This window comes from Scyliorhinus canicula, chromosome 5 (assembly GCF_902713615.1).
Source record: "Scyliorhinus canicula chromosome 5, sScyCan1.1, whole genome shotgun sequence".
NCBI lineage: Eukaryota > Metazoa > Chordata > Chondrichthyes > Carcharhiniformes > Scyliorhinidae > Scyliorhinus > Scyliorhinus canicula.
In genome coordinates this window covers 211,780,393-211,796,212 of record NC_052150.1, presented here as the reverse complement: position 1 = coordinate 211,796,212, position 15,820 = coordinate 211,780,393, and the positions used below count along the sequence as shown (strand labels likewise).

At 43.9% G+C, this 15,820-nt stretch overlaps 1 protein-coding gene across 11 annotated transcripts in view; it reads right to left on the bottom strand.

Moving 5' to 3' along the window:
• kmt2ca (lysine (K)-specific methyltransferase 2Ca) overlaps positions 1-15,820 on the bottom strand; it is a 537,383-nt gene that overhangs the window by 149,619 nt on the left and 371,944 nt on the right. For all 11 annotated transcript variants that reach the window (XM_038798420.1, XM_038798425.1, XM_038798416.1 and 8 more), the window contains exons 21-23: positions 7,448-7,557; positions 7,181-7,249; positions 3,122-3,340 (exon numbers count right to left, since the gene is read on the bottom strand). In XM_038798420.1, the coding sequence (XP_038654348.1) occupies positions 3,122-3,340; positions 7,181-7,249; positions 7,448-7,557 (398 nt within the window). The remainder of the gene's footprint in view (positions 1-3,121; positions 3,341-7,180; positions 7,250-7,447; positions 7,558-15,820) is intronic.

The window sequence follows — 15,820 nt, the reverse complement described above, 5'->3', positions numbered from 1 at the left end:
AGCTTCTTGGAACTTGAGAAGATTTTATACACCACTGTAGTTGTGTTTCCAAATTCAAGGACATAATGTGAAATAGCGGTTGAGGAGGAATAGTGGATGAGGACCAAGACGAGACTATCTAGGTAGCTCTTTTGGGAGCCGGTGCAGACGCAATGAGCCGAATGGCCTCCTTCTGTGCTGTAAATAACAAAAACAACTAGACATGGACAAAATAGCTCTTTTAAATAAATGTATTTCATTCAATCTATATGGCCAGTGAGTTTGACAAGCCATTTTAAACCGGTCTCAGTTCTGATGCATAATCTCAATATCACCTGAAGATCCCATTTACATCATGAAAAGTCTCAACAACGTGCTTTAAAGGGATGAGACCATGATGGGCAAGCGGGGAGGAGTGAGCAAGAAAAGGAGCAGGAGAAAGAGAAAGTGATTGCAAATGTGGAGAACTCCTGTTCCTACTTTTTATAGTCTTATGATGCTGGAATTAAACAATCTGAATGTGCATGATGCATAAAAAAGGATTGCATTAAATTAAAAGAAAATGTTGCAAAAAAAGTCACAAGTTTGAGGATTGAGAGCGTTCTAGAAACCAAGAGCCACCAAACAATTGTTAAAAAGGGAAAAAAACAGAATGAAAGTAATCTAGTTAGAAATATAAATTCTCCCTCTCTCAGAGAAAATATCATGGAAAACGAGGAAATGGCAGGGGGCATTGAACAAATATTTGGGGGGGTGGATTTCCACCCCTGTTTTTGGCGGGCAAGAATAGCAGAAGCAGCAAAGAATCTAGTGGGAGTTCCAGAGCATTTATAGCACCAGTGGGATTTCCTGTTGAGATTGCCCTCGCCCTCCCGCCAATAATATTCATGGCGCATCAGCATACATTTACATTTACTTAGCCGGCCGCCCCGCTATATCATCTCCCCACGTAGGGGATTTCCCCCCACCCCCGCCAGCGTGAAATCACTGGCAGCGTTTACAACAGGTTTACAAAACGTGGAACTGGCAAACAGAACCCACCGGGGAGTTCAGTAAGTTCCACAGGGGAGGAAAGCCATGCCCAGGCATCGTCAATTGACACTGCCTCGGGGTGGGGTGGCGGGTGGTGGTTTGCTAAAGAGGTTTGGAGATTCGACTAAGCTTTGGGTTCGGGAGGAACCAGGTTCTGTGAGGGGAGCAAGCCTAGCGGCGATGGTGTCAGTATCAGCTCCGTTACACGTGGTAGCAAAGAAACACTTCTAACTCGGTAGTGGTAGCCACGTTAAAAATTTGGAGGCAACTCCGCCATCATTTTAACTTGAGAGCTGCCTCTAGGCTGACCCCGATCTGTGTGAATCAGTTATTCGAATCTACTAGGTCAGATGTGAAATTTAGGAAATGGGAGGATAAAGGTTTAGAGAAAGTGGGAGATCGGAAGGCCAGTTTGCTAGCTTAGGGGAACAGAAAGAAAAATGTGAGCTCACAAGATGCTGATGGATTCAGGTATCTCCAGATACGCAGCAAGTACTTTTCAGCCTTTCTGATGAAGCAGCCGTCTACCTTGCTCGAGAGGATCTTATCCTTCTCTGGTTCGGAGGTGGCCAGCATGTTGGGTACATGTTGGGGCTGGTTTAGCACAGGGCTAAATCGCTGGCTTTGAAAGCAGACCAAGGGAGGTCAGCAGCATGGTTCAATTCCTGTACCAGCCTCCCCGAACAGGTGCCGGAATGTGGCGACTAGGGGCTTTTCACAGTAACTTCATTTGAAGACTACTTGTGACAATAAGCGATTTTCATTTCATTTTTTAATTTCACATACCAGCGAATGATGGGGAGGAAACGGGCTGTTGAGGGTGTGAAGGCAAAGTGGATGGAAGAGCTGGGTTCGCTATTGGAGGAGGGGGGTTTGGAGTGAGGCACAGGGGAGGATGAACGAGACCTTGTCCTGTGTGAGGTCGAGTCTCATCCAGCTAAAAGTGGTTTTCCAAGCACACCTTTTTTGAAGGGGTGGATGATAGTTGCAATCGGTGCCTGGGGGGCTCGGAACATCATGCGCACATGTTCTGGTTGCGCTCAAAGCTGGTGGACCTCTGGAGGTACTTTTTTGAGACTGGGTTGGCAGCCCTGAACACTACGTTGCAGCCTTGCCCATTTGGCGATTCGTGGAGTTTTGGTTGTGCCGGAACTACGGAAGGGGGCAGAGGTCCTGGCCTTTGCTCACTGGTGGTAAGAAGGCGGATCCTCATGGGCTGGAGGTCTTACACCACCAAACGCCTCGGTGTGGCTGGGTGACTTGATGGAGTTTTTACATCTCGAGAAGGTTAATTTTACCGTGATAGTGTCAGTGGAGAGGTTTTACCGCAGATGGCGGTCGTTTATATTGTACTTTAAGGAGCTGGTGCCTGCTAGCTTTTTAGAGGGGGGGTGACTTAACTTAGTAGTTAAGTTTTACTGTTGTAAGGGAACAGGGGTATGGGGATAGGGACTCACTGTAATTGTTAGGTATTTTTTGTAGGTTTTGTATTAGAATAGTTAAAAATGTTTAATGTTTAAAAAATGTTTAATAAAAATATTTCCAAAAACTGATCATATTGAAAAGCGCAGCAGACACAATGAACCATATAGTCCAATCCTATGTCTTATGCTGTTTTTGTTGGACTGAAATTGATCAGAATTTGCATGAAGCATTGAAAATGGAAGAGCTCTCATTTCTGGGAGACATCTTTATATGGATGCCCCAGGAGGGGACCTGAATGATAGAACAAGCATTAAGCAAATTATACTGGGAGTTACTAAGATTATAACAAACAATTTTTTGTTTATTCAATTAGTCTTTTCCATAAATGCACAACTAGAGTGCTTTTGAAACCCAATAAAATGCACTGCAATTTTTCTTGCTTGACGTTTCTGCAAAAGAGAGTTAAGTAATTGCACTCAGAAAAGTTAGAAGTAGATTGACTAAGTAGGAAGTGGTAAAGCCATTCTGGTGAAGTAAAGCACAAGACTAATGTTTCAATACACTTGCCAGAAATGCTTTGAAGCATTTCCTCTACTTGGGCACACACATGTAACAATTAGCAAACAAATCTTTTTCTTCAGTTCACAGGAATGTGTGATGAAGGGGATCAGACATAATATTGTACCTCGGCTTTCATCCACATCTCCATCCATGTCTCTGGACTGTTCAGACTGAGGGTCAGGTGGAGTTTGCAAGACAGCCACACTGTTCTGATTTATGATCTTTAGCTTCAACTTTGGCTTGGGTCGTTTCCGACGTGGTGGAGCAATACTGAGACTTTGGAGCTGTGACATACCCATCTCTGTCAAACAGACGCCATCCTGTGTATATGTCCGTGTTGGTTCTGTTTTCCAAGAGAATTACAGGTATTATTGAGTGACATGTAAGGAACTTTCTTATCTAAATGAGATAGGGGTTTTCCACTGGTCCAATTCAGAAATCTTCTGTAGGAGACATCCAAGAGCTGTTCACTACTTTCATCAATTTTTATGCTTTACATTAACATGCCTGGTTACTTAACACAACTTTTGATGAAGCCAATTCACGGAATCATCCGCAAACCCATGATGTATCAGTTGCTAGTTCCAGTTAATATACCGTAGGATCATACCAATGCATGAGAAACTGAGTCAGAGATCAGAAAAGGATATCTGGCCTGTCAAAACCAGTACTCAAGACTCGCCCCATAATGGCACCTATTGGGGAAATCCCAAGGGTTTTACTTCTTCATAGTTCATAGAATTTACAGTACAGGGGAAACTAAGGAAATTCGGCATGTCCACATAGACTCTTACCAATTTTTACAGATGCACCATAGAAAGCATCCTATCTGGCTGCATCACAGCCTGGTATGGAAACTGCACGGCCCAAGAACGAAGAAACTACAGAGAGTTGCGAACATTGCCCAGTCCATCATGCGAACCTGCCTCCCATCCACTGACTCTGTCTACACCTCCCGCTGCCGTGGGAAAGCAGGCAGCATAATCAAATACCCCTCCCACCCGGCTTATCCACACTTCCATTGGGTAAGAGATACAAGAGTCTGAGAAGACGAACAAACAGATTCAAAAATAGCTTCTTCCCCGTTGTCACCAGACTCCTAACGGCCCTCTTAGGGACTGATCTGATCTCTCCACACATCTTCTCTACTGAGTATTACTACACTCCTGTGTGCTTCACCCGATGCCTGTGTGTATGTATTTACATTGTGTATTTTATGTTTGCCCTATTATGTATTTTCTTTTCATGTACAGAATGATCTGTATGAACTGTACGCAGAGCAATACTTTTCACTGTACCTCGGTACATGTGACAATAAACAAATCCAGATCCCTAGTTGACTAGAAAATTGCTTGGTCTCATCCAACCTCCTCACTTGGGTGGTGTAAAGTGGAAGCTAGAGTCAGTTTCTTCTCAGTGTTTGCACTCAAAACAATCATGGACTTTATTTATTCATTCCTTTATTATGAAAGAAATTGAACATTAAAGTAGGAATTTTATGCTTCAGTTATACGGGGCATTGGAAACCACATCTCAAACTCTGTGTCCACTTTTGGTTTCCTTATTTAAACAAGAATGTAAATGCGTTGGAGGCGGTTCAGAAGAAGTTTACTAGATCGATACCTAGAATGAGTGGGTTGTTTTATGAGGAACGGTTGAGCTTGTTTCTACTGGAGTTTCGAAGAGTGAGGGACAATTTGACTGAAATATATAAAATCCTGAACGGGCTTTACAAGGTGGATGTGGAAAGGATGCCTCCTCTTGGGGCCGAAAGACCTACTTCTCCTTCTAATTTGCATGTTTGTATGTTCATTACCATTTCAATCTCCATCATTATTGCTTTTCCCTCTTTCTCAGATTGCTGATAATCAATCCTTGCCTATTTTGTTTAAATGCTCTCTTACTGCTTTATTTACTCATTCTGCACAGACAGTGCTACTGCTCTGCATCAGACATCTGGCAAATAAACTGGTTGGACACTCCATATTAGCTTTCTTGCGTGCTTAACCCAAATTATAAAGTCTGTTAAAATGTTTACAGGTCTTCAGAGACCCATTAATAATTGCTGACCCAATACATTACTGAGCAAAGGATTTAGAAGTAGGATAGGTCATTCGGCCCTTCTAGACTGATCCAACACTTTTTAAGATCATGGCTGATCTTGATGTGGTATCATAAGAACAAGGAGCAGGAGTAGGCCATCTGGCCCCTCGAGCCTGCTCCACCATTCAATGAGATCATGGCTGATCTTTTGTCGACTCAGTTCCACTTTCCGGCCTGAACACCATAACCCTTAATCCCTTTATTCTTCAAAAAACTATCTATCTTTATCTTAAAAACATTTAACGAAGGAGCCTTTACTGCTTCACTGGGCAAGGAACTCCATAGATTCACAACCCTTTGGGTGAAGAAGTTCCTTCTAAACTCAGTCCTAAATCTACTTCCCCTTATTTTGAGGCTATGCCCCCTAGTTCTGCTTTCACCCGCCAGTGGAAACAACCTGCCCGCATCTATCCTATCTATTCCCTTCATAATTTTATATGTTTCTATAAGATCCCCCCTCATCCTTCTAAATTCCAACGAGTACAGTCCCAGTCTACTCAACCTCTCCTCGTAGTCCAATCCCTTCATCTCTGGGATTAACCTAGAATCAAATCCACTTTCCTGTTTGCTCCTTGACTCCATTGTATATCAAAAATTTGTCAGATTCTGCTTTGAATAAATGTAATGATTCAGCATCCACAGCGGCACGGTAGCAGTGGTTAGCACTGTTGCTTCACAGCTCCAGGGTCCAGGTTTGATTCCCAGCTTGGGTCACTGTGGGAGTCTGCACGTTCTCCCCATGTCTGCGTGGGTTTCCTCCGGGTGCTCCGGTTTCCTCCCACAGTCCAAAGATCTGCAGGTTAGGTGGTTTGGCCATACTAAATTGTCCCATGGTGTCCAAAAAGGTTAGATGGGGTTACTGGGTTACGTGGATAGGGTGGAGGAGTGGGCTTGGGTAGGAGACTCTTTCCAAGGGCTGGTATAGACTCAATGGCTGAATGACCTCCTTCTGAACTGTACATTCTATGTAAATTCTTATTTGGGTAGTGAATTTCACATACCAATGACCCTTGGAGAAAAAAGTTCCCCTGACCTGTCTCTTAAAATGGAGGCCCCTCATGCTTAAACTGTGTCCTCTATAGTCTCCTCTATAAGTGGGAAAAGAATAAGTTGAGTGAATATTCTCTGAACTGCTTCAAATGCAATTGTATCTTTTTTCAAATATGGAGATTAAAACTGTACACAGTAAGGTAAAGGTAAAGTCACCATAGTCCCAGATGACCAAGGCTGCTTTCCCCTTATGAGGGGGAAAGTTGGCTGTTGGTGATTTAGCCTGAGGACCACCACACCTCAGGTGAGAGGAGAGGCTGAGAAGGCGAGCCTTCATGTACACCGCACTCCAGATGTGGAATTACCAATACCCTGTACAATTGGAGCAAGACTTCCCTACTTTTATATTCCATTTCCCTTGCAATAAAAGCCAATATTCCATTTTGCTGGACCTGCATACCAACTTTTTGTGATTCGTGTACCAGGACGGCCAGTTCCCTCTGTACTTCAGAGTTCTTCAATTTCATTCTGTTTTTCTATTCTTCCTGCCAAAGTGGACAAGTTCACATTTTTCCACATTATACTCAATCTGGCATATTTTTACCAATCACTTAACGTGTCTATATATATCCCGTTGCAGATTTTCTACCTCCTCTTTACAACTTGCTCTCCACCGATCTTGGTGTCACTGCCAAATTTAGCTATCATACGTTTGGTCCCTTCATCCAATTAACTGCTGTAGATTGTCAAGGATCAAGTCTGATCTTTAGATCGTGCCTGATTGGAGTGTCTTGTATCCCAAAGCTAGGCAGTCGAAATTCAGCTTATTTTTCTGATCACTATTCAGTGATGCCTGCTATAAAGGGAACATATGCAGATGTCAACTGAAGATAAGAACAAACTCTTCTGCAATGCTTCCATTGGCAAATGCCCAACAGTCACCTTCACATCTTATTTTGGCGAGGCACCATATTGCTACTGGTGCCTCTGGAAACACACAAATCTGCACCTTTCTGACAGAAGGGGAAAAATTGGAGTGGGGAAAACAAAGTACGGATCAAATATTTTGCGTCCAAGTCTGGCAATTTACCTGGTTCTTTCGTCTTTACAATAAATTGAGGTGTTACCAAAGATAACTCAGTTCCTTCTGAGGTAGTCACTGAGGCAAAAGAAATTAGAAACCTGTTAGCATATTTGAATCATCTTCTTGCAGCCACTTAAGACTGAATTCAAAGCAAAGTTATCAAAAGTTATCATTTTTGTTTATAAAAGATGCAATTGCTTCAAGTTCCAGATTAAATTTCAAGGCTTTTTAAGAAAAACACTGCAAACTGGTTTAACATTTTACAACTTTTACCTGGAGATGCCATTGCATATTGCCTACATGTGAAGCAGTCATAGCCATTATCTGCTGCAGTCTCAACTTCATCTTCTGTGTTCAAGTTCTGACAAATAGCATGAATCCATCTACAAAACAAAGATGTTCATAAATCATACATAGTGCAGAACAAGAATTTATATTGTGTTAACGTCTGTATATATCCAAAGGGATTGCACAAGGAAGAAATGAACACAGACCTGACTATTACACATTCCCACTCTCACCCCCTCACCGTCAAAATAAACAGAGCTTTGGAGCCAATAGAATTGGCCATTTTTCCAGTTTTTCTCATTCTCGTCAGTTTACCAAGCCAGAATATCTGATGTTATTAATGATGCAAGATGGAATGACGAGAACTGGGGAAGTGAGTGGCTGAGGAATATGGACGTCAGTGAGGGGACAGGAAAGAAGGAGTAGTGAAGGAAACTGGTGGCAATGAACAGCAACGGAATGGAGAAGGAAGGAGCAGAGCTGGCAATGACATTATAGGCCAAAATTAATTGATGGTATTTGGTGGAAAAGAGCACCTGCATTAACGAAGTAAGGCAGAGGTAGACTTTTAATAAAACATCACAGCGCTGCAGCACGGGACGCCGGGGAGGGGGGGAAATCACAGAACAAATAACAAAACAAAAGTACAGCACAGAAACAGGCCCTTCAAGCCTGCGCTGGCCATGCTGCCCATCTAACCTTCTACACTTCCAGGCTCCGAATCTCTCTATTCCATCCTATTTATGTATTTGTCAAGATGCCCCTTAAATGTCACTATCGTATCTGCTTCCACCACCTCCTCCGGCAGTGAGTTCCAGGCACCCACTACCCTCTGTGTAAAAAGCTTCCCTTGCACATCTCTCAACTTTGCCCCTCGCACCTTAAACCTATGTCTCCTAGTAATTGACTCTTCCAGCCTGGGAAAAAGCTTCTGACTATCTACTCTGTCCATGCCCCTCACAATTTTGTAGACTTCTATCAGAGAGGTGACTGTTGTAGTGGGAACATCATGGGAATATCAGTCAGAGATCCAGTATCTCTAAATTTGCTGATAGGCTCAAATGAGTCCATCAGCAGGCAACAGAGGACAACAGCGGGCTTTTGATTGGTGGACTCTCCTTTAGAGCGGGAAAATGGTTTGCCAGACATGGAGAGGTGACAGAGACTTACATAGAAAACAGAAGCAGGAGGAAGCCATTCGGCTCTTCTAGCCTGCTCTGCCATTCATTATGGTCATGGCTTCGAGCAGCTCAGACACAGATCTGATGAATGGGTATGAAATTTCTGAACTTTCATTGAGTAAAGGTGCAAAGCAGCAGCCAGGTTTTTGGCATTCGGTCTGGTGGGCAGCCCGAGGCAAAAGTGAGGTTGTCGACCTGACATCAGGATGCGAGCCTGCAAAGTGAGAGAAGGAGATGGCACTGGCCAACAGCCAGGGGAGTAGCAGGGCAACTCTTGACCTCCGGGCCAGGGTTGGAGGGCGGGCAACCACCCAAAAAGAACAGAGGGGACCAGGCCAGATAGTCAGCAGCCAACCAGACGCACACTTGGCCGTCTAGGGTCAAGGCCCGGCACCCGAGAGGTGAGCAGAGCAGCAGTCGAGCGGTGTGAAGGAGGCCAGACAGGCACGCTGTTGTGGCTTGCGGAATGGGGAGCAGTGGCCAGCGGGAGCTGGGGACGACCGATGGATAACCGCCATCCCCCATCGCTCTTTATTGCCCTTCAGAAAGTCACGTTTTACTCTTCTGGACAATTAAAGAACGGACCCTGCCAGACAGTTGCCAGCAAAGCCACTGATATTAGACTTAGACTGGACACTGTAGTGTTCTTTGTGTTGCTAATACCCAGGATGGATTCTGGACATAGTGCACACAAAGACCACAAAGTTAAGTTAAATCAACAAAGCTAAATTTTATTATGCTACTTATTTCACAGTTCAAACATTATTCCTAAAGCTAGCAATACTATAAACTATAATTACAATCTACACTATACTAACACCTATTACACACACACTAACTCTACTTGTTCGCTACTCTCCTCCTACTCTTTCTAACCTTCTCCCGCCTTCTCCCAGAAGTCTGAGAGGCATTCATTTCTTTTTTTTTAAATTTAGAGTACCCAATTCACTTTTTCCAATTGAGGGACAATTTAGCGTGGCCAATCCACCTAGCTTGCACATTTTTGGGTTGTGGGGGTGAAACCCTCGCAAACACGGGGAGAATGTGCAAACTCCACACGGACACTGACCCAGAGCCGGGATCGAACCTGGGACCTCGGCGCTGTGAGGGCGCAGTGCTAACCCACTGCGCCACCATGCTGCCCTTGAGGCATTCCTTTTTATAGGTCTGTTCCCCAGCTCCATCTGGTGGTAGGATAAAATATTACATTAACCCTTAATGTGCTATACATTATACATAATGTCACAGACACCACATTGGAGTATTTGCTCCTGCACTAGATCTTTACTGGCTCATTCTGTCCTGCACTGGTCTGCTGTGCTGCAGTCATATCAGCTGATTTCTCCATCCCGTTGCTCAGCCATGTCATGTTTTCATGCTTCAAGACACAGAGATCACAATATTTACCATCTGTATTGTCATGCTAACAACTTTGGAGACACTTCATCTCCTCTTGACAACTTACATTTCTATCTATCTCAGTGTCATTGGCAAATATATATTTGGTCCTTTCATATAAGTGAGTGATACAGACTGTGAATAGTTGAGGCCGCAGCACTGATCCTTGTGGCACTCAAATCGTTACAGCTTGCCAACCCGAAAAACACCCATTAATCTCTACTCTTCGCTTCCTGTGAGTTAACCTATCCTTTTCCATGCTGGTATGTTATCCCCTACACCATGGGCTCTTATCTTGTAATCTTTTATGTGACACCTTATCAAATGTCCTTTGGAAATCCAAGTACACCAGAGCTACAGGTTCCACCTTATCCATTTTGCATGTTACTTCCCCAAATAACTGTAACAAATTAATGAAGTTTGATTTCCCAATCATAAAACCACATTGACTCGGCCTGATCCCATTCAGGGAGATGCTCGGATGTTCAAGAAGACGAAATGAAATGAAATAAAAATCGCTTATTGTCACAAGTAGGTTTCAAATGAAATTACTGTGAAAAGCCCCTAGTCGCCACATTCCGGCGCCTGTTCGGGAAGGCTGGTATGGGACTTGAACCGTGCTGCTGGCCTGCCTGGGTCTGCTTTAAAAGCCAGCTCTTTAGCCCTGTTCTGAATATCACTCAATTGAAGTATATTCCTGAGAGGAAGAGGAGGAAGAGTAATTGTAAAAGGGAGGAAGACGTTCCATGACTAAACAAGAAAGTCAAGGATGCCATAAAGGCAAAAACTAGGAGATACTATACTGCAAAAGTGAGTGGTAAGCTGAAGGATTGGGAGAACTTTAACGTTCAGCAAAAGTCTACTAAGAATAAAATCAAAAGAGCCAAGATGAACTACAAAAGGAAACTAGCAGAAACAAAAGGAAACTAACCACAGTGCCACTCCTGATGATCGCTGTCACCTAGAAGTTCCTTCGCCATGAGGTTATTGATTAATCCTGTCTCACTGCACACTACAGGTCTAGAATAGTCTGCTCTCACGTTGGCAGCAGAGAGTACTGCTCTAAAAGAATTGTCCCATCTGCACACCATGAACTAATTTTCCAGGCTACCTTTGCCAATCTGATTCAACCAATCCACATGTAGGTTAAAGTCACCCATGTTTTTTATAGTACCTTTCTTACATCCTCACCACCATGTATTTCTTCTTGTATACTCTGTCCTACAGTGTAAGTATTGTTAGGGGCCCTATAAACTACTTGCGCAAGTGACCTTTCACTTTTCCTATTTCTTATCTCTACCCAAACTGTTTTGGCATCTTGTTCTTTGAAATAAGGTAATTTCTCCCTACTGTACTAATTAACCGAGCTGTTACAGGACATTCTGGAGGGGAACAGCCAGTGGTCGTGGTACACATCGGTACCAATGACATGGTTAAAAAAAGGCAGAATATAGTGAGTTAGGAAGAAAGCCGAGAAGCCGGACAACAGTGCCACATGCTATTCAGAGTAGAAATAGCAGGATATATTGGATAAATACGTGGCTGAAGAGTTGGTGTGAGGGAGAGGATTTCAGATTCTTGTGGCATTGGGACTAGTTATGAGGGGGGTGGGACCAGTACAAAATAGACGGATTACACCTGGGTAGGACCGGGACTGATGTCCTGGAGGAATATTTGCTAGAGTGGCTGGGGAGAGTTTAAATTAATATGGCAGGGGAATGGGAACCTACGCAAGGAGTCAGAGGATGAAGAAATAAGGACAAAAACAAAAAACAGAAAGGGGAGCAACAAACGTGATTGGCAGATAAACCAAAAGCCAGATTCAAAAAGGGCCACAGTGAAAAATATTGGGAGCAGAACTAGTAATGTTAAAAAGACAAACTTTAAGAACCTGTATGGGTAGAGCTGAGAAACAGCAAGGGGCAAAAAAACGTTAAGTAGGCATCATATATAGACCCCCGAACTGCAGTGATAATGTTGGGAATGTCATTAAACAGGAAACTAGAGGCACAGGTGATAAAGGAACAACTGTAATTATGGGTGATTTTAATCAGCAGATAGATTAGGAAAATCAAATTAGCCACAATACCACAGGGAAGGAATTTCTGGAGTGTATGTGGGATGGTTTTCTGGATCAAGATGTTGAGGAACCAGCCAGAGAACAGGCCGTCCTAGATTGGGTACTGTGTAATGAGAACAGAATCATAAGAACATAAGAACTAGGAGCAGGAGTAGGCCATCTGGCCCCTCGAGCCTGCTCCGCCATTCAATGAGATCATGGCTGATCTTTTGTGGACTCAGCTCCATTTTCCGGCCCGAATCATTGGCAATGTAGTTGTGCATGTCCCATGGAGGTGAGCGACCATAATATGATAGAATTTTTCATCAAAAAGTAGTTGATTCTGAGACTAGTGTCCTGAATCTTAAATGAAATTACGATAAAATGAGGTGCGAGTTGACTTTGATCGATTGGGGAATGTTACTTAAAGGGATGACAGTGGATAGGCAATGGCAAACATTCAAAGAGCACATGAAGGAACAGCAACAATTGTTTATTCTTGTCTGGCACAAAAGTAAAACAGGAAAGGTGGTCAATCCTTGGCTTACAAGGGAAATTAGGGATAGTATTCGATCCAAGGAAGTATCATAGAAATTGGCCAAGAAAAAGAACAGGTCTGAAAATTGGTTGGCAGATAGGAAACAAAGAGTAGGAATTAAAGGGTCTTTTACAAATTGGCAGGCAGTGACTGGTGGGGTACTGCAAGGATCGGTACTGGGAGCCCAGCTATTCACAATATATATTAATGATTTAGATGACAGAACAAAATATAATATCTCCAAATTTGCAGATGATACCAAGTTGGGTGGGAGAGTGAGCTAGGAGGAGAATGCAGAGATCCTTCAGTGTGATTTGGACAAGTTGAGTGAGTGGGCAAATGAATGGCAGATGCAGTATAATTTGGGTAAATGTGAGGTTATCCACTTTGGTAGCAAAAACAAGGTGGCAGACTATTACATGAATGGCCATAAATTAGGAGAGGGCAACAAGCAATGAGATCTGGGTGTCCTCGTACACCAGTCACTGAAGGTAACCATGCAGGTGCAGCAGGCGGCAAAGAAGGTCAATGGTATGTTGGCCTTCATTGCGAGAGGATTCGAGTACAGGAGCAGGAATGTCTTACTGCAATTATATAGGGCCTTGGTGAGGCCACACCTGGAATATTGTGTGCAGTTTTGGTCTCCTTATCTGAGGAAGGATGTTCTAGCTATAGCGGGAGTGCAGCAAAGGTTTACCTGACTGATTCCTGGGATGGCAGGACCGACGTACAAGGAGATTGAATCGGCTAAGATTATATTCGCTGTTGTTCAGAAGAATGATGTGGAGATGCCGGCGTTGGACTGGGGTGAGCACAGTAAGAAGTCTTACAACACCAGTTTAAAGTCCAACAGGTTTGTTTCAAACACGAGCTTTCGGAGCACGGCTCCTTCTTCAGGTGAATGGAAAGGCTTGTTCCAGAAATGTTTATATAGACACAGTCAGAGATGCCCCGGAATGCGAGCACCTGCAGGCAATCAAATCATCAAAGATGCAGAGAGAGAGGTAACTCCAGGTTAAAGAGGTGTGAATTGTCCCAAGCCAGTTCAGTCGGTAGGCCTCTGCAAGTCCAGGCTTGTTGGTGGGGGCCGAATGTAATGCGACATGAATCCCAGATCCCGGTTGAGTCCGCATTCATGCGTGCGGAACTTAGCTATAAGTTTTTGCTCAGCAATTTTGCGTTGTCGCGTCTCCTGAAGGCCTCCTTGTAGAATGCTGACCCGGAGATCAGAGGCTGAATGTCCTTGACTGCTGAAGTGTTCCCCAACTGGAAGGGAACAGTCCTGCCTGTTGATAGTCGCACGATGCCCGTTTATTCGTTGTCGCAGTGTCTGCATGGTCTCGCCAATGTACCACGCTTCGGGACATCCTTTCCTGCAGCGTATGAGGTAGACTACATTGGTCGAGTCGCACGAGTATGCGCCGCGTACCTGGTGGGTGGTGTTTCCACGTGTAATGGTGGTGTCCATGTCGATGATCTGGCATGTCTTGCAGAGATTACCTTGGCAGGGTTTTGTGGTGTTGTGGTTGCTGTTCTGAAGGCTGGGTAATTTGCTGCAAACAATGGTTTGTTTGAGGTTGCGCGGTTGTTTGAAGGCCAGTAGTGGGGGTGTGGGGATGACCTTGGCAAGATGTCCATCCTCGCTGATGATGTGTTGGAGGCTGCGAAGAAGATGTCGTAGTTTCTCCGCCCCAGGAAAGTACTGGACGACGAAGGGTACTCTGTCAGTGGTGTCCCGTGTTTGTCTTCTGAGGAGGTCGGTGCGGTTTTTTGCTGTGGCGCGGTGGAACTGTCGATCAATGAGTCGAGCGCCATATCCCGTTCGTACGAGGGCATCTTTCAGCATCTGTAGGTGTCTGTTACGCTCCTCTGATTCTGATTCAGCCTCTGATCTCCGGGTCAGCATTCTACAAGGAGGCCTTCAGGAGACGCGACAACGCAAAATTGCTGAGCAAAAACTTATAGCTAAGTTCCGCACGCATGAATGCGGACTCAACCGGGATCTGGGATTCATGTCGCATTACATTCGGCCCCCACCAACAAGCCTGGACTTGCAGAGGCCTACCGACTGAACTGGCTTGGGACAATTCACACCTCTTTAACCTGGAGTTACCTCTCTCTCTGCATCTTTGATGATTTGATTGCCTGCAGGTGCTCGCATTCCGGGGCATCTCTGACTGTGTCTATATAAACATTTCTGGAACAAGCCTTTCCATTCACCTGAAGAAGGAGCCGTGCTCCGAAAGCTCGTGTTTGAAACAAACCTGTTGGACTTTAAACTGGTGTTGTAAGACTTCTTACTGTGTTCAGAAGAATGAGGGGGCATCTTATAGAAACCTATAAAATTTAAAAAGGACTGGACAGGATAGATGCAGGAAGGCTGTTTCCAATGATGGGTGTGTCCAGAACCAGTGGGCATAGTCTGAGGATACGGGGTAGACCATTTCGGACAGAGATGAGGAGAAATTTCTTCACGCAGAGAGTAGTGAGCCTGTGGAATTCGCTACCACAGGAAGTAGTTTAGTCCAATACATTGTCTATATTCCTATTGTATGGTTTCAAGAAGCAGTTAGATACAGCACTTAGGGCGAAGGGGATCAAAGAATATGGGAGAAAGCGGGATTAGGCTATTGAGTTGGATGATCGTCCATGATCATAATGAATGGTGGAGCGGGCTTGAAGGGCCTCCTCCTGCTCCTATTTTTTCTATGTGTCTTTCTATGTTTTTATTCAGAAACAGAGCCTTTAACTGGGAAAGCTCCTTTACTGAACCGTTAACCCTTAGTTTGACTGACTCACTATCTTTAATTCTATAATCCAATGTTATTTAATATCACCATTTCTGCCACAATTTGACTCAGTAAATTGTTTTTCTGATTCTTCCAGATTGCAAAATCACCATCCAGCACAAGTAATAGTTGGCCTTTCATCTCAAAAGATTTACACACAGAAACAGGCCCTAGTTCAACAAATTATTAGAGTTTTAAGATCACTCAACTTATTACCATATTTCCGTCAAACTATTTACTTCAAAATTGGATACTGAGTTCCACCTCCCCCACCCACATTCCTTGCAAAATAATTTTTTCCTGAATTTCCTATTGGATGTCTTTGCGACTATCTTATACTTATGATCTCTAAACTGCAGGTGACATTTTGGATGGCAAAAACTCACCCATACT